This window comes from Phyllostomus hastatus, unplaced genomic scaffold (genome assembly GCF_019186645.2).
Source record: "Phyllostomus hastatus isolate PE091 unplaced genomic scaffold, TTU_PhHast_1.1 phas_contig_1162, whole genome shotgun sequence".
In the NCBI taxonomy this organism is placed as follows: domain Eukaryota; kingdom Metazoa; phylum Chordata; class Mammalia; order Chiroptera; family Phyllostomidae; genus Phyllostomus; species Phyllostomus hastatus.
The window spans coordinates 10527549-10554454 of NW_025333537.1; the positions used below are offsets into that span (position 1 = coordinate 10527549).

General features: G+C 68.3%; 1 protein-coding gene across 1 annotated transcript in view; it reads left to right on the forward strand.

Moving 5' to 3' along the window:
* LOC123820645 (MLX interacting protein) overlaps positions 1 to 16834 on the forward strand; it is a 39452-nt gene extending 22618 nt beyond the window's left edge. Inside the window, exons 2-17 of the mRNA XM_045841518.1 lie at positions 7153 to 7259; positions 7753 to 7838; positions 8854 to 8943; positions 9317 to 9358; positions 9716 to 9887; positions 10590 to 10679; positions 11185 to 11276; positions 12052 to 12685; positions 13022 to 13140; positions 13279 to 13465; positions 14105 to 14232; positions 14740 to 14841; positions 14923 to 15050; positions 15203 to 15326; positions 16269 to 16398; positions 16493 to 16834. Coding sequence (XP_045697474.1) covers positions 7153 to 7259; positions 7753 to 7838; positions 8854 to 8943; positions 9317 to 9358; positions 9716 to 9887; positions 10590 to 10679; positions 11185 to 11276; positions 12052 to 12685; positions 13022 to 13140; positions 13279 to 13465; positions 14105 to 14232; positions 14740 to 14841; positions 14923 to 15050; positions 15203 to 15326; positions 16269 to 16398; positions 16493 to 16614 — 2353 coding nt within the window. The 3' untranslated portion in view covers positions 16615 to 16834. The remainder of the gene's footprint in view (positions 1 to 7152; positions 7260 to 7752; positions 7839 to 8853; positions 8944 to 9316; positions 9359 to 9715; positions 9888 to 10589; positions 10680 to 11184; positions 11277 to 12051; positions 12686 to 13021; positions 13141 to 13278; positions 13466 to 14104; positions 14233 to 14739; positions 14842 to 14922; positions 15051 to 15202; positions 15327 to 16268; positions 16399 to 16492) is intronic.
* Positions 16835 to 26906: the final 10072 nt, after the last annotated feature.

The following is a 26906-nucleotide window of genomic DNA, read 5'->3' on the forward strand; positions in this document are numbered from 1 at the left end:
AAGCCCTCAAGTCCCCCCTCTGCCCCCCTTCCCGAGTGACGGGTCATGCTGGGAGACTGTCCTGTGGCTAAAGTCCCCAGGCAAAGAAAAGAAAAAAACCCACTCCTGCCCAGCAGGACGCCCCAGGGGCTCAGAGGCCACCTCCCAGGGCTGAGGGCGGAGGCCAGGCCTCCCCTGCGATCAGGCTTCTTCACGGCGCAGCGGGCAGCACTGCAGCAACGCAGCACACAGACTCAGACGGGGCGGTTTCCGGGTGGCCGACTCGCAGGAGCTTTTGCTTCCCTCCTTTGTAACGTTCTGTATTGTTTGCATTTTCTTTCCACGCGGGTATACAGTTTGTTTACATAGCAGTACGACGGAAGAAGAGACTAGAGTAGAAACTAAAACCTCTGGCCGGCGGAGGCGGGCGGGCGGGGAAGCCGCAGGAGAAACCAGCAGGTGTGACTGCACCGACGTATAACCGCCAATTCGAAGACAGGCCATGAAGAGTGAGGCCCGGAAACTTAGGGGAAACATGCGCGGGAGCACCGCTAAGGGTCAGCAGCATTAACATCCTGGAATTGCCAGCGTAAACCGCCCAGGAAAAAGCCCCAACGCCTCATCGGTCCGCAGTCCGGTCAGCAGCCACACAGCACGGCCAGGCCCCGGCGCCGAGGTGCGGCAGCCGCGGGAGGTGCCCGCTGGGGGAGCGTGCACCTGTGCTGCTTCTGGTGCGTTTTGGTGACTTCTGCGAGTCCGTCATCATTTCAAAGCAAAAAAAAAAACGCAAATGAAAGACGAAGGGCCCAGAGCTTACACAGAGGCGCGTGGCTAATGCACAGATTTCTAAAACATTTTCCGATTGATTTGAGAGGTGTCAGCCTGTCGTCCCGCTTGCAGGCGCACGCACCCACGGGGGGGGGGGTTCTTGCGTGTGCCCCGACTGGGGGTCAAGCTGCAGCCTTGGTGCGTCGGGACGGCGCTGTAACTCGGCTGCCCGAAGTGTCACAGTTTTTTAACAAATGGTGCAAGTCGAATGGCCACACCGCTGTTGCCTGTCAGAAGCCTTGCCCTGTCCCCCGACCGGAGGAGTCAGGAGCACCCTGGGCCCTGGGTTCCAGTTGACTCTCCTGGTCAGCAGGCGTGTGAGTGTGGCCTCAGCGGTGCCCGGCCTGGCGTCCCTGCCCCCGTGAAAACCCGGTCGCGGCCCGGACCTGGCAGGGAGCTCCAGGCTCTGAGACTCAGCCACAGGCCCCAGGACCAGCCGGAATCCAGGCACGGGGCCCGGGTTTGGCCACGCTCGCCCTGCTGGGCCCCGCCCTTTCACACCCACGCACACTCCTCCCGGCTCCCTTGTCCGGTGGACAGGGTCCCCGATCCGCGGAAGGCAGGGCTCGGACAGCTGCTGCCCCTTGTCCTGGAGTGGTATCAGCGCGGGAGTGTTTGCCCCCCTCGCCCCCGCCCCCAGGGACCGCCAGGACCCAGGAGGGACTGCACCCGGCCAGGACCCGGGTCACTCCGCCGTCCACTCACAGTCGGGCGAGAGGAAGTGACCCCTGCAGCTCACCCAGCCCCGTCCGGTTGTCCCTCCCGCCCAGTGGCCTGGTGGTCGATGGTCCTGGCAGCAGCTACTCCCGGCCCTCCACTCAGAACGGACACCAGCCCCCCCAGGCACACCCCTGCACCCACACGGGCAGGCGCGCACTGGCAAAGCCACGTGCGACAGTGTGCGCTCTCACACTCCCACACCTGCACACACCCACGCACCACAAGCAGCTGCTCACCGGGTCGGGACGCACCTGGGAGGAGGGCCTCGGGAGCCGCGCTCCGGCCGCCCCGCCCTCGCCTGCAGAGAGAGCCTGCTTCCCCAGCAGCACTTTGCTTCGAGTGTAAAAAAAACACACCAAGTGACCCACCAGGATGAACTTCAGGCGCAGCAGGGTGGACCCACGCCTGAGCAGGACCTGAAAACCTCGAGAGCCTCCTGGGCGGAGCCCCTGCTGGGCCGGGGCCCGGGCCGGGGCGGCCGGCCCACGGCTCCGGGCGGGCGCTCGCCGCTCCCCACGTCCTGGCTCCTGAATGAGCCTTTGTCAGCGTGGGGCCTGTTGGTTTTGGCTCCTCGCGGCTCCGGGTGGAACCAGGCCCAGGCCCCAGGGAAAGCCAACGGAGGCCGCTCTTTTGAAGAAAAGATGGCGGAGGCCTGGAAGGGGGGCCCGTCTGAGCGCGGGCTGTCCACTCGCCCGCTCCAGACCCCGCTCAGCGGCCCTGGCCCCCTCCCGGCGGGCCCGAGTGCCCGAGTGTTGGCCGTCCTCCCCGGCCGGGTCCGCCGGGAGCCCCGCGAGGTCGTGGGCCGTGCCTCTTCTGGTTTCCTTGTTCGTTTCTAAACAGCCACACGTGCCCGCGTCACAGTCAAACAGCACGGAAGGGTAACCAGCGAAAAGTTAAGTGTCCGACTGAGTCCCTGAAACCGGCTCCCCAAGGGGGAGTCTCGCGGCCACCTGGTTCTGGTGCGTCCTCCCCCCCCGTGCCTGCCCCTCCCTCTGTCAGAAGTACGGACGGTGGCCATGCAGTGTGTCTTGCCCTGTGGGTCTGCCTCGCCTAACGCCTCTCATGGGTCTTGCCCGTGGACTGGCACAGACGGAGGGGTGGGCTTCCGCCGCCCGCAGAGCTCCCCGGTGCGGGCGCTGAGCTGCGGCGTGTCGGCCGCTGCCCGCCGGGGCCCAGCCAGGCGGTGCGCAGCCCCCCGGGCCCCGCAGACAGCACCCCCGCAGCTCAGCGCCCCTCTAACGAGGCCTTCCCGCCGCGCCCTCGTGGGCGAGCAGGCTCGGGTCGGAGCCGTGCGGCCGTGGGGCAGGGGTGTGAATCGTGAACGCATCCACAGATGGGCGTCCACTGTTGTTTCTGCCCGTCCTTAGGCCCCGGGGCCGGCCCATGGGGGAGCAGGCCTGTCTCCCTGCAGGAGCTCTGGGCCCGGGGCGGGGGCGGGGGGGGACTGAGATGGAGGAGGCCCAGGTGCACAGCCGCACTGTTTGTGGTGCTTAGGGCCGGGGGAGGGGGGGGGGAGAACAGGCCGCCCACTGGGCGGACGCGACTCGGCCGTGGAAGGGAACCAGGTGTGGACTCACGCTGAGGCGCGTTGACCCTGGGGGGTCTGCGCCGAGGGAGAGGCCAGACACAGAGGGCCCCGCGTTTCGTTGTGTTTGCGTGAAGCGTCGGGAAGGAGCAAACCCGCAGGGAAAGAAAGGGGGCGCGCAGCCGCCAGGGTCCGGGGAGGCGGGGGTGGGAGCCACCGCCCGTGGGCGCAGGGTCGCCGCCGGGGCGAGGCGGAGGGAGCTCTGGGCCCAGGCGGCCGCCAGCAGAGGCCGCACGGCGCCGTGGCCGCACGCAGTGCCGCTGGGCCGCACGCTCCGGCACGGCCGAGGTGGTGGGTGTGCCTCGCCTCAGGGACGAGGAGCCCGCAGGTGCTGGCCGTGACCGTGCCGACCAGGTGGAGCACGCGGCCTGTCAGGAGCTCCAGGCTGCCTTTCCAGGTGGTTCCAGGCAGCGCCGGGCCCTGTAGGAGCAGCGCCGGGCGAGTGTGGGCCCTCGGTGGGCAGCGTGCTGCCCCTCACACTCACTGGTGACGTGCCCGCTCTCGCTGGGCGGGGCGGGGGTGGGGCCGGGGATGCTCTGCTCCTGGGAGTCTAGGAACGGCAAAGGCGTGTCCCGCAGCAGGCAGGAACCGCCCAACGAACCGGGCGGGGACGCCACTGCGTCCTGGGACTTACTGTGGCCGCCCCCAGAGCCCTCTGCCTGCTGCCTTTGGAGACGATGGCCTGACTAGGAGGCAGGAGCTGATGCCACCCGGAGGCCCGCAGACTCCCAAGTCCCGGGCCCAGCCCCACCCTCCCCTGGTCTTAATTCCAGCTCCGGGCCGTGCGAGGCTTGCACTTGAACTTCCATTCCGCAGCGGTCTCCTGGCAGACCTGAAGAATTCAGTTCGCCTGCTGCTCACCAGGCGTTTGGAGAGGGACCCGCGCCGCACCGTGAACTTGCGGTTTCGGGTCCTGAGCCTGTCTTCCGGGAAGGCGGTGCGGTGGCGTGGGCAGCTCCCAGGTGCCAGGCACTGCGCTGGGACGGGTCAGACCTGGGCCTCAACCTCCCTGGTCCGCGGGGGAGGGTGCGAGGCGCCCCCAGGGTCACTGGTCTGTTGGGGAAGCGCCAGGAGCTGCACCGGCATTGAAGGGGGGTGGGCAGGTTTGGGAGGTTAAGGCAGGAAGGAGTCTTCCATCTACCGGGGGGAAACCAGTGGTCTCAGAAAGTTCTGCGTGTGTTGTGGGCACACTTTGGAGAAGAAGGATGGCATGACCCTGAGTCGGACGCAGAAGCGTCCCAGTCGGCCTCGGCCGGGCGTCGGACTGAACCCGGGCGGGCGGCAGAACCCCTCCACGGCGGCCCTTCCGCGGCCGTCCTCTGCGGGAGGCAGGCGCCGGCTCTGGATTCAGCCACAGAGCAGCGGCCGTTTGTCCCGGGCTTCAGAGCGAAGAAGCTGTCAGTTTTAGAAGTGTGGGGTTTCTGTTTCCCCGTGGAGGAAATACAGAAATGGGACCGTTTTCTGCTTTGCTTTGTTTTGCCTGGAACCGCCGGCCTGTCTAGGCCTCGGGCTGCGGAGAGGTCTGGCTTTGCGGAGCGGTGGGTCCTGCTGCGCCCTGGGGCGTCCTCTGCTCCCCAGCCTGGTCGGAAGGCCCCACCCCCCACCCCCCACCGCCCCGGGCCCTCCAGGCTCCAGCCCTCCCCCCTCCCCACCCCAAGGTGCTCCACCGCAGTGACCAGGCATGCTCTGCCCACCACAGGGCCGCCGCAGGCCAGGCCGAGGGAGCGGCCCCTCCCGCCCTCCTGGGTTCATGTAAAGGCTCCTGCCCTCCAGGCCTTGGCTCAGGGGGCACCTCCTCTGGAAAGCCTCCCCGACTGCTCGGATGGGCCGGTCGGCCCCGCCACGGGCTCCCCTGCGCAGCGCTCCGTGTGTGGGTGGGCCGCGTGCCTCAGGGGACCCCCCCCCCCGCCGCGTCCCTCCCTTCCCCCACGAGGGGCAGGCGGCTCTGCAGCTGCGTGGAGTTCAGGGTGGACCTCGGCTCAGGCCTCCTTCACTCCCCGGCGTCGAGAGCCTGCGCACGGCGCCACCTTGTCCCTCCTGCGGAGGAGGAGGGGCCCGTGACCGGGGTGGCTCCCACCAGAGAGGGCTTTCCAGGCCAGGGGGCGTTAACACCTCGGGCCTTTGGGCGATAGCTTCAGTCTAAATCATTAAGGTGGTTCTTTTTCAGTCTTATTTACTTATTTGTATTTTTTAGAGGGGAAGGGAGGGAGAAAGGGACGGAGAGAAACATCCATGTGTGATTGCCTCTCATGCGCCCCCTACTGGCGGCCTGACCCACAACCCAGGCGTGTGCCCTGACTGGGAATCGAACTGGCGACCCTCTGGTTCTCAGGCTGGCACTCACTCCACTGAGCCACACCAGGCAGAGCTTGAGGTGACTGTTAATATGTTCATGCTGTGCTCTAGGGTCCACCCATTGTATGTGTGCATACATGTTTAATCCTTATGGAAGCAGTCCGGAGCTGAAGGCACTATTCAGACCTTACTCAGGAAGCGCGTGGCAGAGAAGCTGAGCGACCGCAAGAGCCCCGTTAGGAGGCACTCGTGCGGCAGGAACTCTGGAACGCGCGCTCAGCCGCTGGCCGTTGAGCTTCAGCGAAAGCTGAGCCGCATGGCCTCGGGTTCCCAGTGCCGCTGGGTGGGGGAGCGAGGTGGGGGGGGGCTGCGGCCGGTGTGACGCCCCGAACCCTTTGCGCCGAGGCTGCTGCTGTCCGTCGGCCCGCAGACCCCAAGAGGACGTGCTGTGACATTTCCTCGGCGGCGGGAGGGGGTGGGCCCAGCCTCCTGGCCAGTGTGATCCCACGGTCCCCCCCCGGCCCCAGCTGGGTCAGGAGGGTGCAGCCAGGAGGTGCTGCCAGGGCCGCAGCCAGGCCCTGCGCCGTGTGGCCCAGGTTGTCGGGTTCAGCCGAGGTTTATGGCGCGGGCGCTGCCTTTGAAGACCTCAGCTGTCGTGCCCGTTGGCACGTCCCTGCCTGTCACTCGAGCTTTCTGAGTGGATTTGGAGGCGGCGAAGGGCCGTGGCGTGCGGCCAGGAGGACCCGGAGAGCCAAGTTCGGCATGCACCAGAAATAGTGTCTTTTCCATCTCCAGCCGTCTGGGAAAGGGGAGCCCAGCGCCCGCAGCCCCTGGCACGGCCCTCGGAAAACCGGGCTGTCCGAAAAAAAGGCCACGCCTCCGGGGAACGTTCCGGGCCTGTCCGCTGCCTTTGCAGGGCCCTTGAGCTGACTGGCGCAGAAGTGCTGCCCGGGCGTCTGCTGTGCGCCGAGGTCTGCGCTGGGTGCTCAAGGCGAGCGCTGCCCGGGGGGCCCGCCCTCCGGAGGCTGCGGCCTGATGGAGGGAGGTGCGGGGACGGATGGTGCCGCCTGGGGGAGCGGGCTTCCAGGTGGGAGCAGCAGCACCTGGGGGGCCGGCACCTCCTCAGAGGAGGTGGTGCTCTAGGGGCGTCCCGAATGGGTGGCCGGGGCACCGGCAGCTCCGTGAGGCCAGAGGACCACGTGAGCAGGGGCCTGGGGGCGGGAGGAGGCCCCCTGGCGTCTGTATCGCCAGGTGCCTGGCAGGGACTGGTGGCGGAAGAGGTGGGCAGGGCCGGGCCGGGCCGGGCGGAAGGAGCGTGGCTTTCGTCCCGTGGCCAGCAGATTGCTGCTTTTCCCCCCCAGCTTTGTTTGAGGTGTGATTGACATACAGCATTGTCTAAGTTTAGGGGGTACGTGTGATTTTGTATGTAAGTGTGTCATGAAATGAACAGGTTCCTTTGTAACTGTGAGTTATGGAAAACCTCACAGCCGTGCATAAACGGGGGCAGAATAGGCTCCCCTCACCCTGCTCCTGGGGTCAGCAGCCGGGGCCAGCCCGCTCCTCTGACCCCTGACCTCCATGTCCCTTTGAAGGACGCCCAGCATGACCTGTCTACTCCATCAGGTCTCCCCCCTGGTTTGGAACGGACGCGTCCAGAATTTGGGGGCCTGGGGTGACCGAGGGGCACTTTCCGATGTCCTTTCCTTTTCAGAGGAGCCGCTGAGTTTCTCCTTTTTGCCTTGCAGCGGGAAGCTGGTGTCCCCAAAGTGGAAGAATTTCAAGGGCCTAAAGCTGCAGTGGAGGGACAAGATCCGGCTCAACAACGCCATCTGGCGGGCGTGGTACATCCAGTGTGAGTGCCCGTGCGCCCCCCGGGCTCTGCAGTGGGGGCCTGGGCTGCAGCGGGCGGCTCCGTGGGCAGCCTGCGGGGACGGGGAAACCAAGCTGGTGGTGGCCCGTGTCAGGAGGGCGCCTGCAGTCTGCGTCCTCTGCAGGCGGGGCGGGAGGGCGCAGCACGGCGGAGGCTCTCGAAGCTCCGGGAGCAGTTCCCGTGTCCAGCAGGTCCAGGGAAACGCGGGCCCGGGCCCGGGCCTCCCCAGGTGGCGGCTGCCAGTCGTGCGCCTGGGGCCGCCGTTTCCACCAGCCGGACCCCCGTTCTTCCCCGCGCCCCAGTCACGGGTTCTCCCTCTCAGCCCGGGCCCCTTCAGTTCTCCGAGACCTCGCTTTCTGAGGGGGAGAGAAGGGAAGGACACGTGGGAGGCCCCACCAAAGAGGGGGGGTGTGGGCAGAGGGCAGGGGTCCTCTGGGGGTCTCGTCACAGAGACGGTGCCCCCCCCCGCCCCCAGATCTGGAGAAGCACAGCAACCCCGTGTGCCACTTCGTGACCCCGCTGGACGGCTCCGTGGAGGTGGACGAGCACCGGCGGCCGGAGGTAGGCGGCGCATGGCCGTGACCGGGGGTGGCCAGCAAAGGAAGTCGCTGTCACCCGGGGAAGCAGCCCACCGAGGGCTGGGCCCCCCGGTGGGAGACCAGGGGGGCCGGTGCTGGGGCCGGCTGAGTGCCGCCGCTGCCGCCCCGAGCCTCAGGGAGGGTGGGGAATGGGAAAAAGCAAGTCGCATGGCAGCATTTCTATGTTACTCTTTAAAGTGGGTCCCTGTGGTCACACGGGCCTGGTGAGTGTCTGGGAAGACACTCAGAAACCTTCCTCGTGGGCGGCTCCGGGAGTGAGGTGGGCGTGCAGTGGGGGGGAAGGGAGGCGCCTTTCCTTCGCGCCTGCCCGCATCGCTTTGACCTTGTCTGAGCCCCTCTGACTCGGCGGTAGAGGGGGGACGTCAGAAAGGGCCGGGGCGTCTGGCACGAGACACGGAGCACGTCCTTGAGTCAGGTCTGGGGGTGACACCGTGTCGCTCACTGTGAGGGCTCTTCACCGTCGGAGACGCACGGCACGGTGACGGGGGACCTGCCCTGTGGCCGGGGGCTGGCAGCAGGGGGGCCCCTGAGGCCGTCCTGGACTCGGTGTCACCAGAGCACGTCAAGGGTGTCGCGGAGGCACGCATGCCCCGCGCAGCGGTTCGGTGAACGAGGTGCTCTTGGGAGTCGGTCACTACGCCCCCACCCACCCCGCGACACCTCGGAGGTTGCGTGTCGTGGTCCTGGGGAGAAGCGGCGGGACTGCCTCCTGGAATCCTGGGTGCTGCCCCTGGGTCTCTGCCGGCTCCGTCTGTCCAAGCCCTCAGGCCCACCCCCCCACCCCGCTGGCACCCCTGGGTCAGCGCAGGTCATGGGGCTTGAGCGCGTCTTCAGTTCGGGGCCACTTGCAGCCCAGGCCAGGGCTCGCCCGTGTAGCCAGCACTACCTGCCGGTCTAGTGTCGGACTCCGCTCTGTTCGGGGTGGCTGTGCGGGTCCTCGCAGCACCCTCGCGCCCTGACCCGCGCCCGTCCCCCAGGCCATCACCACGGAGGGGAAGTACTGGAAGAGCCGCATCGAGGTCGTGATCCGGGAGTACCACAAGTGGAGGACCTACTTCAAGAAGAGGGTACTGGCCCGGGCTCCAGGAAGGGCGCGCCGGGGACGTCCCCGCTGAGGGGAGGGACCGGGTCCCGAGTCCAGACCGCTGCCGGCCCTGCGGCTGCGGCCCCGCGGCTGCGGTGGAGCCCGGCGCTGCAGCCGCCCCAGAGGGGTTCGGGCCTGCTCGGCCAGGAGCCTCACTGTCCGCCCCTCCCGCGGTGCACGGGCTCCTCGTCCCACAGCCACAGCCACCCAGCGGGAGTGTCCTCGGCCGGGCCCGGGGTGCCGGGGAGCCTGCCTCCCCGCGGGGAGACGCCTGGATGCCTGCGGGGTCCACGCACTTCAGGGAGGAGAGGCTGAGCGTGGTGACCCCCTTGTCCCCCGTCTCCTTGCCTCCACAGTTGCAGCAGCACAAGGATGAGGACCTCTCCAGCCTGGCCCAGGTGAGGGAGTTGGAGCACTGTGAGGGCCCTCCCAGGGACCCCCTGTGACGAGAAGCAGCAATGACTGGGGAGCTCAGCAGTGAGCCCTGTGGCGGGGGGGTGGGCACAGGCTGTCCCTGCAGCTAGAGGGGGGCCACCCCCTCATCACTGGAAGGACGCAAAGGGCTGAGGGGAAGGGCGGGCTCCCTGCTGGGTGGGCTGCAGGGGGTCCCTCCCGCAGTTCTCCACCCTCCCCACCCCCGAGCGGCAGCCTCCCCCGTGGGGCAGAAGAGGGAGACTAGGCCCCCCAGCGAGGGGGGCCGGGAACGCCGAGGCCACCAGCGCCGCTTCCGTTTGCCCTCGCCCGTGTCGCTGCAGGATGACGACATGCTGTACTGGAGCAAACACGGGGATGGGTGGAAGACCCCTGTCCCGATGGAGGAGGACCCGCTGCTGGACACGGAGATGCTCATGTCGGAGTTCAGCGACACGCTCTTCTCCACGCTGTCGTCACACCCGCCGGTGGCCTGGCCCAACCCCCGGGAGATAGGTAGCCCCTCCCCCACCGCACCCCTGACTTCCCGAGCCCGGCCGGCTTCCTCCCTCACGGCCCCGGGGCAGGCTTCCCAGGGCCCCCCTGAGCTGCTGCGGTCGCTGGCCTAGAGCAGGCAGCAGGGGAAGGCGTGACCGGCCTCGTGGACACCTGATGGCCATGCACACGGAGCGGCCGTGCGCACTGGGCAGCTGTCCGCCCGTGGCGTCACCGGGAGAAGGCGGCGGGCGGTTGGTCTGAGTCAGCCTCACATTTCTGGCCCCGTCCCCTCGGCCGGGTCACGGGGCCTGCGGCTCACTGTAAGGGGAATCAGAAGCATTCCCGGGCAGGGCCTCCCAGCTGGCCGCACTCGGCTGCCCGGTCAGCTCCTCGGGGAAGCGCCCACAGGCTGAGGATCCGGGCGGGAGGCGGGGCGTCCCCGCAGAGCTATTTACGGCCTCCTGGCAGCGCCTCTTCCTGATGCTCAACTTACCTTCCTGGCGAAAACTCACATTCTTTCCTGCTTTCTGAGGGTGGAGAGCAGCCACGAACCCGTGGGGGGGGGGGGGGGGTAGAAATCCCCGCCAGCTGCCCGCACAGTTCCCCCTGGAAGGATCTAGAACGTGAGCAGGTCCAGGAAGGTCCGTGCCCGGCCTCGCGCCTGCCCTGCCGCCCCGCGGGGAAGGCGGAGTGCTCCCGTGCCCCCTCTGCCCCTCGCAGCACACCTGGGGAACGCGGACATGATCCAGCCGGGGCTCATCCCGCTGCAGCCCAACCTGGACTTCATGGACACCTTCGAGCCCTTCCAGGGTGAGGGCGCGGGCGGGGAGAGGCCTGCCGGAGTGTGCGAGGGTGTGGGGGGGCTTGGAATCGTCCCCCCGGGGCCGCGCTCTGGTTTGGTTGTAGCCGCGGGGCCTGGGAAGCCTCTCTGTTCTGGGACATGCTTCCGGGGGCCGCTGGTCTCCTCCTCGTGGCCTCCAGCGCCTCCAGCGCCTCCAGCTGCCCCGAGACCCTGCGCAGTTCCCCCTCTCGGCAGCAGGGGGCACCGGCCACACGGCTGCCTCCGGCGGCTCCCAGCCGTCAGAACTGGGCCCCTGAGCTCCCGCCTTTGTGAGAGGGGGTGGGGTGCCAGGGCTGGGTCTGTTTCAGGGCCCACGCTAGTGTGCAGCTCCCATGGGGGCCGGGGAGGGTGCTCTCTGGCCATGGCATCGCCCTGGATGAGGTGGGGGTCGTCGCCTGATCTGTGTGCGTTCTGACGCAAGGCCGCGGTGGGCGCACGGAGCTCAGAAGGCCCCCCCCCCGTGCTGTCTTTCAGACCTGTTCTCCTCCAGCCGCTCCATCTTCGGCTCCATGCTGCCGGCGCCCGCCTCGGCCCCCGCCCCGGACCCCAGCAGCCCGCCTGCTCAGGTAGAGGGGGCTGGGAGGGGCCCGGCGCCGGGCGTGAGGCCTCTGCCACCAGGGCTGGTGCACCCCAGGTGCACGTGGTCCTGAGCGGAGCGCCGGGGGCTGCGAGAGGCAGACCCGGACCCAAACCCGCCCAGCCCTCCTCAGGAGCGCCCCAGAGGTGCGTGCGGCAGGGGGCCAGCTCCGTCAACACACGTGCCCGCTGGAGGCCGTTTCGGACGGGCCGGCAAACAGCAAAGACAGGCGGGGTCACTCGTGAAGAGAAGCTCTGGGCCCTCCCTTCACCCGGCCGTGCACAGGGCGGGCTCGCCAGGCCCCGTGCCCTGGCGGGGCCCTCGGGCAGGCGCCTGGACCCCCCTGCACTGCCCCCCACCCCCCGGCTCCGGGGGTAGCGGCTCCCGTCCAGAGTGAGACGGGTCCAAGCAGTCGCATCCTCACGGCGTTGCCCTTCGGGGAAGAGGCGACCTCCCCAGAAGCTGACACGTGAGACTGTCCTGAGGGAACCCCCAGGAGCAGCTGCGAGCCAGGCTGCCTCTGCCCTGTAACCGAAGATGGCAGGGACTTTGGGGGACCCCGCTGGACTCCAGAAACAGGATCCCCGGGCTGCGGGCCAGCCGAGTGCAGGCCGTCGCCGTGTCTGAGGCCCGGGCCAGCACTCAGTCCCTGATGGAAACAAGACCCTGGGGGGACACGGAGCTGTCGCCCGGGTGGGCGGGAACGGGCGGGGGCCCATCTCGGTCCCTACACCCCTCCCTCACTCCCTCTCCTCCCCCTCCAGGAGAGCATCCTGCCCCCCGCCGCCCTCCCCACCGTGAGCCTCCCCGACAGCCTCATCGTGGCCCCCGCCGTCGCCGCCGCGCTGGACCCTGCGGACAGGCCGGGCTGCGACGGCGCCTCCCAGCCCAGGGACCCCTTCGTGCCGCCCACGGACTTTGGGCCCCCCGCGGCCCCGCAGCCTTTCCACCCCGTGTTCCCTGTGCCGGTGCTCGCGCCCAGTCCCGCCCCGCCGCCCGCCGCCCCTGCGGTGCCGCTGGTCCCCCCGCCTGCCACGGCCCTGAGCCCCCCGGCCCCACCCGCCTTCCTGCAGCCGCAGAAGTTTGCCGGAGCCGGCAAGCCCCCCGCTGTGGCCACCCACACGGCCTCCGCCACCCTGCCGCAGAGCGCCTCTGCCACCACCTTCCACGCCAGCCAGGGCCTGGTCATCGCCGCGCCCTCGGCGCCCGCCCACGGCCTGGCGCTGTCCCCGCTCACCCAGCCGCCGGCTGTCCGGCCTCCCCAACCCCGCTCAACTTTTGCGCACCCCAAACCCGTGTCCCTGGCTGGAGGGAGGTCCAAGCAGCCCCCCAAAATAGTGCCTGCTCCCAAGCCGGAGCCCGTGTCCCTGGTCCTGAACAACGCATGCATCCCCCAAGGTGAGTCGGCGGGGGGCCCCCCGTCCCCGAGGCCCGCACATCCGTGACACACGCACGCACACACACACGCACACGCGTGTCACGGTGTGAGAAGGGGCTGCGGGTGCTGCCGCGGTTGGCCCCGTGGGCGCTCTTCTCCCTGGCGCCGCTCTCTGCGAGCAGTCCCCGGCCCCTCGCCCCGCCCCTTCGAGGGGGCGGTGCCGGAGCAGGCGCCGTGGTGGCTTGGTCTCCCGGCGGCCCGTGCCGAGGAAGGCTGTGTCCCCGTGGCGGGCAGAGGGCCGTGTGTCTGCCGGGCGGCCCCGCGGCCTCCCCATCGCCGCCCCCTTGTTCTGGCAGCTGCCTTCGCGGGACAGCCGCCCACGGTGATCATGACGGGCCCTCTGAAGCAGGAAGGGATGCTGGCCTCCGCCGTGCCCCAGTCCAACGTGGTCATCACGCCTGCGCCCATCGCCCGGGTGAGGGCCTGGCTGGGCCGTGGCCTCCGTACGCCCGCACTGCGGCCCCCCGGCCCCCCCCGCCCCCCCGCTCTCGCGTGGCTCCCGTTCGGCGTGACCGCGCTCAGGAGTCACCTCTCTCTCCGTGTGTCGCCCCAGGCTGCTGGAGTCGCCGAGTTCCACGGCAGCATCCTGGTGACGGACCTGGGCCACGCCGCCAGCAGCCAGCCCGCCCCCGTCTCCCGGCTCTTCTCCCCGGGCCCCGGGCCAGACGCCCTGGTGAAGGACGAGCAGGCCCCGCTGCGTGGCGGCAGTCCCCAGGTCCCAGTTCCCGCCGCGGTGTCTGGTGAGTGTCCCTGCGGTGGGGGCGGCGGGGACTCTGTGAGCCGACCCGCCCTCGGACTGGGGAGGCCGCCCTCGGGGTGGCCCCGGATGAGCCCAGGGTGGCAGGCGAGCAGCCAGGACCCCCACGCCCGCCGCTGGCCCGGGCTGGGGAGGCAGCTGGCATAGGGCGGGCGGGCGGGTGTGCTTGCTTGCTGCTGCGTGGGGCTAGCGAGCGCGGGAAGCCCACGCGCGCCCTCCCCGGAGGCCTGGCCCCGAGCAGGCAGCCCCGACCCAGAGCACCCAGGGGTCGCTGCAGCCCCAGGTGCCGCCCCGCCTGTCTCTGTGTCAGCGGTCGCCCCGACGGCTGCCCGGCACTGTCGTCTGAGCCCGTCGCCAGTGGGGGCCTCTCGTCGAGGAGACAGTCAGGGTGGCCCGGGCTCTGCCCGGTGGCCCAGTGACCCCTGAGGAGTCCAGGGGTCAGGGGCGCCATGGCGTGTTAAGGAACAGAACAGAGGGCCCACGAGTGCCTCGCAGACCCCGCACAGACCCCTGGGTGCCTCTGGGCGGCTCTGCAGGAGGCTGCTGGGGGGACCGGGACCCCCTCTCGGGGCTCTCCCATGCCCCCGGAGACCCGCGCCTGAGGGGGTCTCCGCTCTCTCAGGCCGGGACGGCGCGAGCTCAGGGCAGGCCTCGCCGTGCGCGTCGGAGCACAGCCCCAGCCCCCAGTCCCCCCAGAACAACTGCTCAGGGAAATGCTCCGCAGACCCCAAGAACGCGGCCGTGCTGAAGGTAGCGTGTGCCTCTGTCGGTCTCGCGGCCCCGGGGAGGGCGGGGGCCATCGGGACCCGGGGACAGCCGTGTCCCTCACTAGGGACACCCGGGCTGGGCTGGCCTCGGACGCGTGGCCATCGCTGCTTTAATTCTGAGACACAGCCCGCTCCCCCAGCCTGGGGAAGCAGCACTGGCCCCCGTGAGGGGCCCGGAGAACGGGGACAGTGGGCGGGAGGTGTGCGGGCGGCCAGGGCGCGCCCGCTCAGCGGTGTCTGTACCCTGCCGGGAGTTTCAGTGCTGCCTCCACACCACAGGGAAGGTTTCCCGGGGTCCCCGTCCCCTCCCAGCTGCCGTGGGGACCGTTCAGCTTCCTGTCACCCCTCCCCTTGGCTCTGGCCCATGGCCCCGGCCTGCCCCCCAGCAGTCAGCAGCAGGTTGGGAGGGTGGGCAGGGCAGGGGCAGGGGCACAGGGCGCCCGCCCACCCTGCGGCCCAGCCCCGGTCACAGTGGCGGGCCGACCCCCAGAACCGGCAGATGAAGCACATCTCGGCGGAGCAGAAGCGGCGCTTCAACATCAAGATGGGCTTCGACACCCTCAACGGCCTCATCTCCAACAACTCCAAGCTGGTGAGCTGCCCGTGGGCCGGGGCGGGCAGGGCTGGCCAGGCTGGCCGGGCGCCGCGCTGACCCCCGCCCGCCCGCCCGCAGACCAGCCACGCCATCACGCTGCAGAAGACGGTAGAGTACATCACCAAGCTGCAGCAGGAGCGCGGCCAGATGCAGGAGGAGGCGCGGCGGCTGCGGGACGAGGTCGAGGTGCTCAACGCCACCATCATGTGAGGCGGGCGCCTGGGGGTGTGGGCGGTGCCTCTCTGCAGCGGCACTGGGGGGCTGTTAGTCGTCCCCTCCTTCCTGGACCGCCTCCAGGGTCCCCGTGTGTCACCAGCGGCCCCGAGCGAGCGTCCCCTGACTCTCCCTGTCCCTCCAGCTCCTGCCAGCAGCTGCTGCCAGCCACAGGGGTCCCCGTTGCCCGGTGCCAGTGCGACCACATGACAGACATGTTCAACGAGTACGTGAAGAGCCGGACTCTGCAGAACTGGAAGTTCTGGATTGTATCTTTGGATGCCCTTTGCCCACCCCACCCAGACCAGCGCCCCAGACGACCACACGCCAGTCCCTTAGAGAGAGTCCCTGTGAGGGGCTGCCGCCGAGTTCGTGGAGACAGCGAGGCTGGCTCTCTGCTCGAGAGACGGGGCCCTGGGCCGCCGTGCGCTCTGGGTCCTCGCGGAGGGAGGGCCGTGCCAGGGCCGCTTGCAGGAGGAGGGGCGTCCAGTCAGGCACGTCCCAGCTCCCTGCACGTCCTTGGGACAGTCGGGGCCCTCCAGCCTCCGGGCGGCGCAGAGGTGGTGCGGGGGGTGAACTAGGGGAGCCCCTCGATGCTCCCTGCCGAGGTGGGCTCTGTGCCGCGGCGGCGCCTCGCCGGCGAGCGCTTTCGGAACACGCCGCGCCCGAGGCTCGGGCCCCTGCTCCCTCTGACGGACAGTGAGAGCCGGCCCGCAGCCAGCATGGCAGGAGCTGTCCGTGCGACCGAACTGGAGACGTGCCCTTCTTTTTTATCTTTTGGTCAGAGAGTCAAAAAAAGTACATTTTTTTGTTGTGCCGCAGAGTTTTAGTGATCACAGGCCGCTCGGGGAAATTGCTGGGAAATCGCTGCTGGGTGGTCTCGTCCAGGTGTGGGCTGGTGTCAGTGTTCCGGCGCGCTCCAGGCGAGGCCGTGGTGCTCTGGGGGTGCGGCGTGTTCGAGGCACGCCTGCCCGACGGGGCTGACCAGGGCGTCACCCGGCGTCGGCCGAGGGGCTCCGGGTGCTGTGTCTGGGGCCTGTCACCGGGGCCTGTCCCTGCCTCCAGCGGGCCCAGCGGCCAGTCGGGGTTAGGCAGACACTGTAGGCAAGTGCAGGACACACTCTCGACATCCAGGTTTCTGTCTCCCGACTGGAAGTGGGCCACAGGCCATGCTCCTCGCTTCCTTTTCCCTTAACCCACGGGCCGTGCAGTTCAGCATCATCATCAAGCCGCTGTTTGAGTCCTTCAAGGGGGCGGTGTCCACCAGCAGCCTGGAGGAGCTGCACCGGACCACGCTGTCCTGGCTGGACCGGCACTGCTCCCTGCCCGTCCTCAGGCCGAGTGAGTGGGGCGCCGTGGGGGGGGGGGGGGTCTGGGGGGAGGCGGCCACCCTCCATGCCAGCGCCCCCAGGCTGACTCCTGCCCTGCCTTCTAGCCGTGCTGAGCACCCTGCGCCGCCTGAGCACCACCACCTCCATTCTGACGGACCCGTCCCAGCTGCCCGAGCAGGCGGCGCAGGCCGTCACCAGGATCGGCCAGAGGCCGGGGGAGACTTAGCCGCGCTGGGGCGGTGCGCGCGCACAGGACGTCGCAGAGACCTCCCTGCCTGTGGAGCGGAGGCTGCCCCCGCGCCTCTCCGGATGCGGAGCCTCGGGGCTGCCCTCCGACGCCGCCCGCCCAGCCGGCCGCGGGCGCCACGCTCAGGTCTGAAGCAGGTTCGGGTCCTGCCGGCAGCAGTAGCCCGTCCTCGGAGCCCCGTGCTGTAATCTGCCCCTCGGCGACCTCGGTCACAGCCTCCCCCGCCCGCGGGGCGGCCCGGACGGAGGAGGCCGCCGCAGTTCCAGCCCCGCCCCGCCGGCCCTCGGGGCCACGCCCACCCTCGGAGTGGGAGAACCCCAGGCCCTTCCCGGTGCCGGTCTGCCCGGTCCGGGGCCAAGTCTGCTCGCAGTGACGCTGCCCGGCTCCGCCCCCCGGTGGCTGGAAGGCCTCTCCCTCCCTCCCCCCAACTCCGACCTTGTGACGGACTTGGACAGCTGCCCCGGGACCCCCAGGGCTTCCGCGTGCGGAGGGCGGAGGGTGCGCGAGGGCACGTGGGCGAGAAGGGCGCGCACACCGAGCGGAGCTGCCGCGGCCCCGGCCGGAAACCTCCCGGGCACCGGTCTGCTCTGGTTCGGCCTCGCCAGGCACCGGCCCGCGGCGGGGCCCCGGCGCCCTGCCCTCTGCCGAGCCGGACGGGCACGCGGGCCCTTCGGGTGCGGCGTTCGGAGGACGGGCCCCGCGGTGCTGCCGCCGCCCGCTCGCCCTGTCAGCGCCCGCTCGCCCGCCAGCCCCGCACCGGTTCTTGGACCAAAGACCGCCCCGTCCTGTGTTCGCAGGAAGACTCCGAGTGTCCACGGGCGGAGCTCCGAGGGGCCCGCCTCCGCTGTCCCTCGGCATCGCCGGTCAGACAGGAACGCGCGGGGCTCAGAGTTGAGCAGGCGGAGGACACGTGGGGCGCCACGGTGTCCGGTGTGGGGACTGCAGCGGGTGGGCGGAGGGAGGCACGGCACGAGGGTGCTCCGGCCGGGCCTCCCGGGCGTGCGGGAGGAGCCGCGGGGGAAGGGCGCTCCCACACTCAGGAAGCCCGGCTCGCCTCCCGGGAAAGGACGTGCTGCTGCTGTTCTGCTGTGAGGCTGCGAGAGCTGCTGGCTCTCCTCCCCCAGCCAGAGGAGGGGCCTGCAGCGCCCGGTCGGCTTCCGGGGGGCCTGGGAGCCGTGTGAGGGGGACCACAGCTACCTCCTCAAGGTCCAGTGCGTTTGGAGGCCCCCCTGGTTCCTGGAGGACTGCGGACGGTGCTTGGGGGACAGCCTGGCCACCCCAGCTATGGGTGTCCTCTCCCAGCTGCCGTCCACTCCGCCACCTCGGCCGTGGGTCACCGCCCGTCGCCTGCCCCGGCCTGTGCCCCAAGCTCACACGGGAGCGGCACGCGGCACCCCCCGCCTCCCCAGAAATCGTGTTTACAGGCCTTCCCAGCGGGCTGGGCTGGTCCTTCTCGGCCCCTGGGATGCGGCAGGAGAGCCGTCGCTGCCCCCCCCCCCCGCCCCCCGCCACGCGAAGTCCCCTTCACATGGAAGGGGAAGACCGAGAGCCCCCCCAGGGCCACAGGGAAGCAGGCAGACACGGCCACCGTGGCCACGAAGGCCCCCCCGCAGACCCCGTGCCTTCCGAGACCCCGCTGGCGGCCGCTGCCTCCCGCCGCCGCTCGCCGGGCGTCGGCCTTTTCAGAGCTCCGTGGGATGTCGCCTCGGCCTCCGCTCCGGCCTACCTCTCCCCTCCCCCTCCCGCTGGTGCGGCGTCAGACCCTGTCTCCTGGAGTGTTTGAGGCTGTCGGGCTGCGTGCGACATGAAGGGTGCGTGTGTGTGTGTGTGTGTGTGTCCATGTCCGTCTGTCCATGCCGCTCGTCCCCGTCTCGAGGTGTTTGCTCGAGCCCCTTCTCTCGGTGCTCCTGCTCATGCGGCTCCGGGGCCGCATCTCGCCGTCCCGCACACCCGCCCCGGGTCCTGCCTGCCGGGACTGGCCTGCCGGGGTGCCCCCCCCAGGGCCTGCGGCCTCCGGCGGTCGCTGACCGTGGGCTGCCGTTTGTTTACACTGCCTTTCACGCCCACTCCTGCCCCTGCTCCTGTGAAAGACCTAGAAGTGCTGACACGCTGATGATGCGGAAACCAGACCGAAAACGAGAAGAGACGCCGCTGTCTGGCGCGTAAATCTTTGCGAGCATTTCTGTGAAATCTCTCTGTGCCATCAGCCCCCCGCGCGCGCGGCGGCTGGCACTTTCACAATGAGTGGGGACGCGGCGGGGGCCACCCTGGGGCTTTCTGAAAAGTGAAAGGCCCGTCCCTCGCGTCTCTCGGGCGGGGGACGCCCCAGCGGTCGCCCCCTCGGAAGAAGCCCGGCCCTGGGGTGGGCTGGCAGCCCAGCGGAGGCCTCGCCACTGGGGGGGAGGGGAAGGGGTGTCCATGGACCGAGCAAGCGCTGGTGGGAGGAGGGGCGGGGCCCGGGGCAGCCGTGCGCCGGAGCTGCCGTGGGAGGTGGGGGAGGTCAGTGGTTGCCGGCACCACTGTGTCCTTGGGCACCTGACTTTCTACGCTTCCTGTCCTTGTGACCTGACCCCACTTCCCCCTCGTGGAGGTCAGGCCTGAAGGTTTGGTTTTGCTTTGCTGTGGCCGATAGAAACGTCAGCTTTGATTCACAGGGGACGTGGGGCCCGGGGTGGTGTCAGCTCTTTGTCCTAACCCCGGGGAGGGGGTGTGGTGGTGAGTGACATCCTCTCCCGACCCTGGCACCCAGGAAGGGCCACGCACCCCTGTCTCCCTTCGTGCGCAGCCCTGGGCGGCCGTGGTTCAGGCCTTAAGTCTTGCCGGCTCCAGGAGGCCGGCGGGCCCAGCCCGTTGCCTCGTCACCCTGCCCACTGTCCTCAGTCCCTTCCCTTCGAGGGGACCCCTGGACCCCTGTAGGTCTTTGTCCCACTGTCTGGGGGACCAGTGGGGCCTCGAGCTCTCTCTCTGGAGAGAGCATTGCCTTTCCCTAGGGGGGCGCTGCTTCCTGTACGCCCCGAGGTAGGTGCGGCCCCTGCCTCTGGCTCCTTAGACCTGCCTTTGCAAAGCGCCCTTCGGCCGGAGCCCGGTGGGGGTGGAGTCAGGAGAGCCCTGGGGTGGTGGCCCGGGGGCGGGGGGGGGCGGCTAGGGGATGCCCAGCGGCAGCAGGGCCGGGTGTGAGCTGGGCGCCCTGACACCTCTCACGTTAAAGATGTCCCCCACAGCTGACCCCGGGGCAGGGAGGAGCTCAGGAGCGCACACTCGGAGGGGCTCCGGGGGCACCCCGAGGTCCTCCGCACGGGTCAGGAGCCCCTTTTCGTTCCCTTCTGAGGACAAGGCGCTCCCGGCTCACCGCCCGGGGCCGTTTCTCTGTCCTGGCTCGTGGGAGTCAGCCTTGGAGACCGAAAAGGGAGCTTTTTTATACTGGTTTTTGGCTTTGCCTCTGTGCGTGCGTGCGTGCGTGTGTGTGCGCGCGTGCATGAGTGCTTGCACAAGCCAGTGCGTGTGCGTGTGTGTGTACTTACTGGCGTTTTATTTTTGTGAAATTCCTTCCCAATCATGTAGCAAAGTGCACCTGCGTTCCTCAGTCCAACCCTTGGTTCCGCAGTCGGCCGTGGGTGCTGCTGACCTGAAGAACCCTCTCCTGCGCGTCTGAGCAGAGGCTGCTGCTCCCGAGGGTGGCGGGCGGGGGGCTGGGAGACGCTGACATTTCATGCATTTCCCTGGAGCTCACGCCCCGCAGGTGGACGGTCTGAGGGCTCCCCAGGACACGGGGCCGGGCTGTGGGCCCGCCAGGCCCGCCACGCCACCCGCCGGCCCTCACGGCCCAGAAAGGCGGCGGCTGCTCCCTCACTTCGACCCACAGCCGACACGCCCCGTCCCGCCCCCTCTTCGGGTTTCGGTTCACGGCGTGAGCTCGGGGGCGCTGCCCAGGCCCCTTCAGGGAGACACACCGCCCGGGACCTGAGAACCAGAGCCCAGGGGTCACGCCCCCGGGGCAGGCCCTCCGCCCCGCCGCCGAGAAGCACGTCGCCACCAGCTGTACTCAACACTACAATGCAGTTTGAAAACTATATTTGCATCCGAGACAATAAAAAAATCCATATTTTGTTTTTTTGGAAAAGCCTGTGGTGTGTGGTCTTCCGTGCTGCCCTGCTGTCGCGCTGGGGTGGGGGGGCGGGGGGCAGCGAAAGGACACCAGGACAGAGGTGCCCGTGCTGCCCCCGAGCTGCAGCCTCGGGTGGGGTTGCCGCAGCCTGGGCTGGAGGTGTTGGGGTGGGGGTGGGCCTGGGGTGGGCGGGGGTCCTGGCGGTGTGTCCAGGAAGACGGTGGTCCCCAAGAGAGGCCTCTGCCTAAAAGGGCCGGGGACCCACGTGGGACAGATTCCGCCCGTGCGTGACCTGGCCAGGCGGTCAGAGCTCCGCAGAGCCGGTGCACACTGCCTGTCTCCGCCCCTGCGACGCAGGCGGGCAGCACCGCAGCACCGCACCCAGAAAGCGGAGGTCAGCACCCGCGTGGCCATGCTGGCCCTGGGCTGAAGGGGTCCTTCAGTGGCCCCAGGCGGCCGTGGCCTCCCTGCCATCCACCCCATGAGCCCAATCCCCTGGACAGAAAATGCCGGGAGTTGACCAGTGGAAAAGTCTCTTGTGCTGAGGAGACTTTGATGACCTTGATGTAGAAGCTCCTCTTCCCCATACCCTCCTCTCTACCCCACCCCCCCAGCCCAGCTCCCGCACCCCCCAGGCGGGGTGATGATGCTCCAAGGCGAGCCCCGCAGACCACTGGCCCCCCAAACGGAGTTGTGGCCTGCTGCACCGACCAGCGGCCAGACCCGTGCGTCTCCACCAAAACTGGTTTGGTTGAGCCCCACACCTCCCCCGAGGGAAACAGCTCACGGCACAAAACAAGGCTGGGGCCTAGGGGTCGGGGCCCTGGGGCGAGGGGGTGGTGCGTGCGCCCCTCCGGGCCAGCAGGATGGGTGCCCGGCCCCCGGTTGGGTTCCGTGTTGCGTAAGGCGGGCACACGGGGCGCGGCGTGGAGGCGGCGGTGGAGTCCGGACAGGCTGGGCGTGGGGGGCGGTCAGGGGTCCAGAGGGAGCGAGGCCGGCACGGGAGCCGTCCCGCGCCCCCGCCAGGCCTGGGCCCCCGCGGGCCGGCCCCACCTTGGAGCGGGGCAGCCCTCAGCCTGGTGGCATGTGGTGGCTCCCGCCTGACGGAGGGAGAAACCACCCAGGCGAGGCGACACGTCGGAGTGGAAAGGCTGAGGGGTCATCTTCCATCTTGTTCTTTCCTCTCTCCATGCCCCCAGCCCGAGCGAGACCGTCACGTCCTCCCTTCCCCCACACCAGGCCCTGCCCGGTGTGCCTTCTAAACGCCTTCCAGGGACACTGCCCTCTCTGCCGTCCCTGCCACCCTTACCCCAGCCCCACGTCACCCTCGTCACCCAACCGCTGCCCATGAGGGTGCCCCTCACGGCCTCCCGGTGAGTGTGGGCTGGGGAGAGCCCACCATGCGTCCTGTCTCCCCCGCCCACCCCGCCCCGGAGGTGCAGGGGTGGGACCCCGGTCAGACCTCAGGCATCGGGGTGTGAGGGGGGCAAGCTAACACGGGTGTCCAACGAGGTTTCAAGGTCGACTCCTACGATGACATATGTAACATACAAAGTCAACTTCCGTAAAGTTCAGTCGTTAGGTTTAGAGTGGGTGAGGATTCTCTCCGCGTGGCATCCGAAAGCACCTCATCCCGGATGTGGACCGGGCTGTGCAGGGCAGGGCTCACCTCTGGCGTCTCCGGCCGGCACGCCAGGGTCTGCGCTTAGCCTGTCTGGGCTGGTGTGGTCATGCTCATCCTGGAGTTCGATGAGCGCGCTTTTATCTTTTTATTTCAGAAAACCTGCAGCGTGCACAGAGGTAGAGCCGTATCATGAGCCTCTGTACGCGGCATGCATTTTATCGGTGATAACGGAGGGCCGGCTCCGCCTTGCAGGCACTGCGCCCCTGCCCCCGGCACGCGGGCAAACCCCAGGCCCCTCCGTGCGGATCGTGAGCAGTGCCCGTGGTTTCGGCACCGCTCCCAGAATCGCACACGTACCTGCCACTGCGGCCACTCAGAGGCTCCGGGAGGGCTCCTGCAAAGCCGCAGAGTCACAGTTCACGAGAAATCTGGGGAGTGGCGTGTTCTGATTGATCAGATTTTCTGTGTCACCGAGTTGTTAGCTCAAAAACCCATCATGTTTTAAAAAGGGGAAAAGCCTTCTGAGATAAGCGTCTGCTTTCCTGCCTCAACGGGCGGGCGAGATACAGCCACCCCGCTAATCTCGCAATCTCGTCTGACTGATTTTCGCTCCTGGGGAAGCGGCCCCGGGGGGGGGGGGGGCGTTGTTTCCATGACAACTCTGCGGTGGGCCTGGGGCCCAGTGCCCGGGAGGCTGGTGACTTTCCCACCGGCCCCAGAAGAAGCCCGGAGTCCAGCCCTTGGGTGTATCCCTGGCCCCGGCCTCCCCCCACCCCACCCCCGCCCCCGCCAGCGCCCACCGTGCGTTCACCCAACCCCCTCTTTCCCCAGTCTCCACTCAGGGAGCGAGTGCAGAGCGCCGAGTTCGAGCTGGGCTCAGGGAACGCCACGGGGACTGTCCTGGGGACACGGCGAAGTCCGTCACTGATGGGGCCGGCAGGGGTGCAGGAGGAGGGGCAGGAACCGGTCCTGGGGGCGGGGGCGGGGGGCAGGGACGTCCCCAGGGTGGGGGGCACCCGAGCCAGGAGCCAGCAGGACGGGCAGGATTAGCCCGGCAAAGCGGGGCAAGACCCACCTTTCCACTGGCAGGCAGGTTACGGGCCGGACCCCTCAGGGTGTGCGCCTCCTGCCAGCCTCCCCACCGGGGTCTCTTTTCCGTCTCCACCAGTTTCCTCTCCTCCCACGGGGCTCACTTCCCCCCACGCACGGGCTCCCCCCCGAGAGCCCCACTGCCACTCGCCAGGCTCACTCTGCCTGCGGCACCCCTGCTCGCCCCACCCGCGCCCCCTGCACCCGCGGCGGGGCCCCATGCGGCCCGGCTCCGGGCGCAACTCGGACTTGCCACCTGCGGTGTGTCCACCTCGGGCCCAGCCACCGGCCCCGGGCCACTGCCGGCACGGTGACCCAAGCCAGGCCGCCGCTGGCCGGGAGGCTGTGCCCATCACCTCCAGGGAGCTCGCGCCGGCTTCTTCAGAAAGGCCGTCGGGACACAGTGTGCCCTTCCCCTGCGGAAACGTGCAGCGGCTTCCCGTTGCACTGAGACGAGAACCCGACCTCCTCGCCAGGTAGCTGCTGATGTCTTGGGCGAGCGGCCACCTCTCGGGCCGGAGAGTCTTGTCCCCACGGGTCAGCCGTGGGGGTGAGAGGGCTCCCACCTGCCAGTCAGCTGCTGCCGCCTCTCTGCCCCGCCCTCTTCCCACCCTCAAGAAATCGCCTCTCCTTCCAAGTTTCTGCCAAGACCACCCCCCTTCTGAAGACCCTGGAGTCCTTGGGCGTCTCCTTTCCCTGCAGCCCCCGCCGCCCCCTCCCGGTTCATCAGCCCCTGCGCCGTGAATGCTCTCCCCCAGGTGCCGCGGGCTGTGTGGCCCCAGGCCACGCTGGGCCCCGGCTGGGCCCCGTCCCCACCGCCGAGCTGCGTCCTGACAGAGCCCTCCATTGAGCCCTTGTCCGAAATGGTCAGGAACGAGCATTGTGCCCCCTAACACCCACCCCCTCTTCAAAGACCTGCCTTCCTGCCCTGACTGCTGCAGCTCAGTGGGCTGAGCGCCGGCCTGCACACCGAAAGGCCGCTGGTTCGAGTCCCAGTCAGGGCACCTGCTGTGCCCGAGACCCGCCAGCCCATCCACCCCCAGGGCCGCTCCCAGCCAGTGACCGAGTGTATGTGGGGGGAGGGACACGGAGGCCGGCTCGCTCCTCGGACAGGTGACTTTGAGGGCCCCTGACAGCCTTGCCAGCGTCTCTGGGAGAAGCGCTGCTGTCTCAGGTGGCACCGCCAGCCCAGCCCTCCTTCCCTCCCTGTGCCCCCCGCCCCCCGCCGGAGCAGACCCTCCGGGGTGGGCCAGCCCTGCGGCCCCCCCCTCGTCCCACACCCTCCCCAACTCCCTGCCCGGGCGTGGCGCCGACACAGCCTCCCCGTGGGCCTCCGCCCCGGGAGAGGCGGGTCCCGCTCTCGCTTCTCTGTCTGTTCCGGGTGCCGCGGCTGAGGCTGGTCTGAACACGAAGCGTGTGGGGCCCGTCCGAGGGAACCCCGGGGGAAACCGCACTACTCGAGGGTCCCGGGAGGGCCCTGCCCGGTGAGGAGCAGGGGCAGTCACTACAGACTGGTGGTGACTTCCGGACGCGGGCGAACGGGCTCTTTCCCAGCAGCCTCGGCGTTCGGGACTCGCCGCGCGGAGAACCACTGCGATCTGACGGCCAGGAAACGGGACCCTGTGCTTAGCTGCCTGTCTTGGTCGTGAGTGGCGCAGAGGTTCACGTGTAGGGCTATTTGATTTCTTATTTTATATCTGAACATCTCTCTCCCTCCTTCCTTCTCTCTCTTCTCTCTCTTGTTATCTGATTCTCTTGTATTTCTTTTTTACTTTTCCTCTTCCCTCTTAATTCTCCAGACTAAGAACATAACACTGCTTAAAAAAATGTTTTTCTAGCCCTGGCTGGTGTGTCTCAGTGGATTGAGCACTGGACTGTGAATCAAAGGGTCGCCAGTTCGATTCCCAGTCAGGGCACAGGCCTGGGTTGCAGGCCAGGTCCCCCGTAGGGGGCATGAGAAGCAACCACACATGGATGTTTCTCTGCCTCTCTTTCTCCCACTCTTCTCTCTTAAGAAAAAAAAATTCTCACAGCTTTGTATTCCCCGTCCTTCCTTTATAAACTGGGAAAATTTAAGCTGTTACTTGGTCACATGAATAAATCATGTCCCTGTATTAGTAGTCTCTTGCTTATTAGTTGACTAGTTTTCCTTCACTCTGAGAGTGGCACTTGAATTTTAAAAGCCATTATCGTGAAATGTTTTGGTCACAAGATACGCCGTGGACACCGCTTGGTGGGGGAGAGGCTAAGTTTGTCGCAAAATGCCAACACGTGCTTATACCTTTTTGCCTCTCTCTTGGCTTTGGCAGGTTGTCACCAAAAGAGTCCTCGCCAGCCGAGTTCCGGGCAACTTGGGATTTGTCACCATTATTACATCCGGGCGTCTCTGCCCCGTGTGGCCACTTTCAGGAAAGGCGAGGACACATTGTATTTGTTTCCTTTTCCGTACCACTGTGGCTGGCGGCCTTGATTCAAAGGTGCGTTTCTGGCCCTGACCTCCTCCAGGATGGTCTTGGAGGACCAGACGCCCACCCAGCGGGAGAAGCCGGACACCGAGGCCACCCAGTGTGCGGCTCCTTTGAAAGGAGGAACCCCTCAGGACAGGCAGACCCACACGGACAGGCAGCAGGTCTGTGGCGATCAGGGACAGAAGTGGGGGAGGGGTGTCAGGGGTGACCGCTGACGGGTCCGGGTTTCTTCTGGGGCGCATGGAAATGCTCGGAGTTAGTGGCGACGGCGGCACAGGTCTGTGTCGAGACGAAAAAGGACATCGACTTGTACGCTGGAAGTGGGGGACTTGGAGGCCTGTACACTATATGTCAATGAAGCTGTTACACGTACAGACTGCAAGGCCCAGCCCGGACCTGCTGCGTCCGAATCTCGGCGTGAAGCCGGGAGTCTGCCCTCCGCCCAGACACCCCGGCAGGACCGGCGGCAACTATGCCCCAGGGCCCAGTGCGCCCAGAGGGGTCGGGCCGCTTCTTCAAGAACCGTTAGCGTGCGAGACAGGGACAGCGGAGTGTGGGAGCCCGCCTGGGCCCCGCTGAAGGTGGGGCCCTGGGCGACCGCCTGCAGCCCCCGAGGAGGGGGCTCGGGATGCACATCTGCCCCCGAAGGAAGGAGGGGGCCTGGTTAGCAGATAAGCCTCTTCCTCGGAGAAGCTGTAGGTAGATTTGCTGGAACTACGAGACAAGAAATCAAAAACTTCAAAAGGTTTCCTCCCTCTGCACAGTGCTCTGAGGTGGTTTTAGTCAGAACCGGGGAGCCGCGTCCCCCAAGCCAGGCGCTGAGTCATCCGTGGACTTTTCGGGAGGGCCCCGCTCGCTCGGTGGGCGGGAGGGCCGGGGCCGCCGGCGGCCGCGCGCCCTGGGTGCTCTGGCTGCCGCCAGCGTTCATGACAGGGGGCGGCAGGGGCCGTCCCCGGCGGGGCGGGAGCTTGGCAGCCACCGAGAG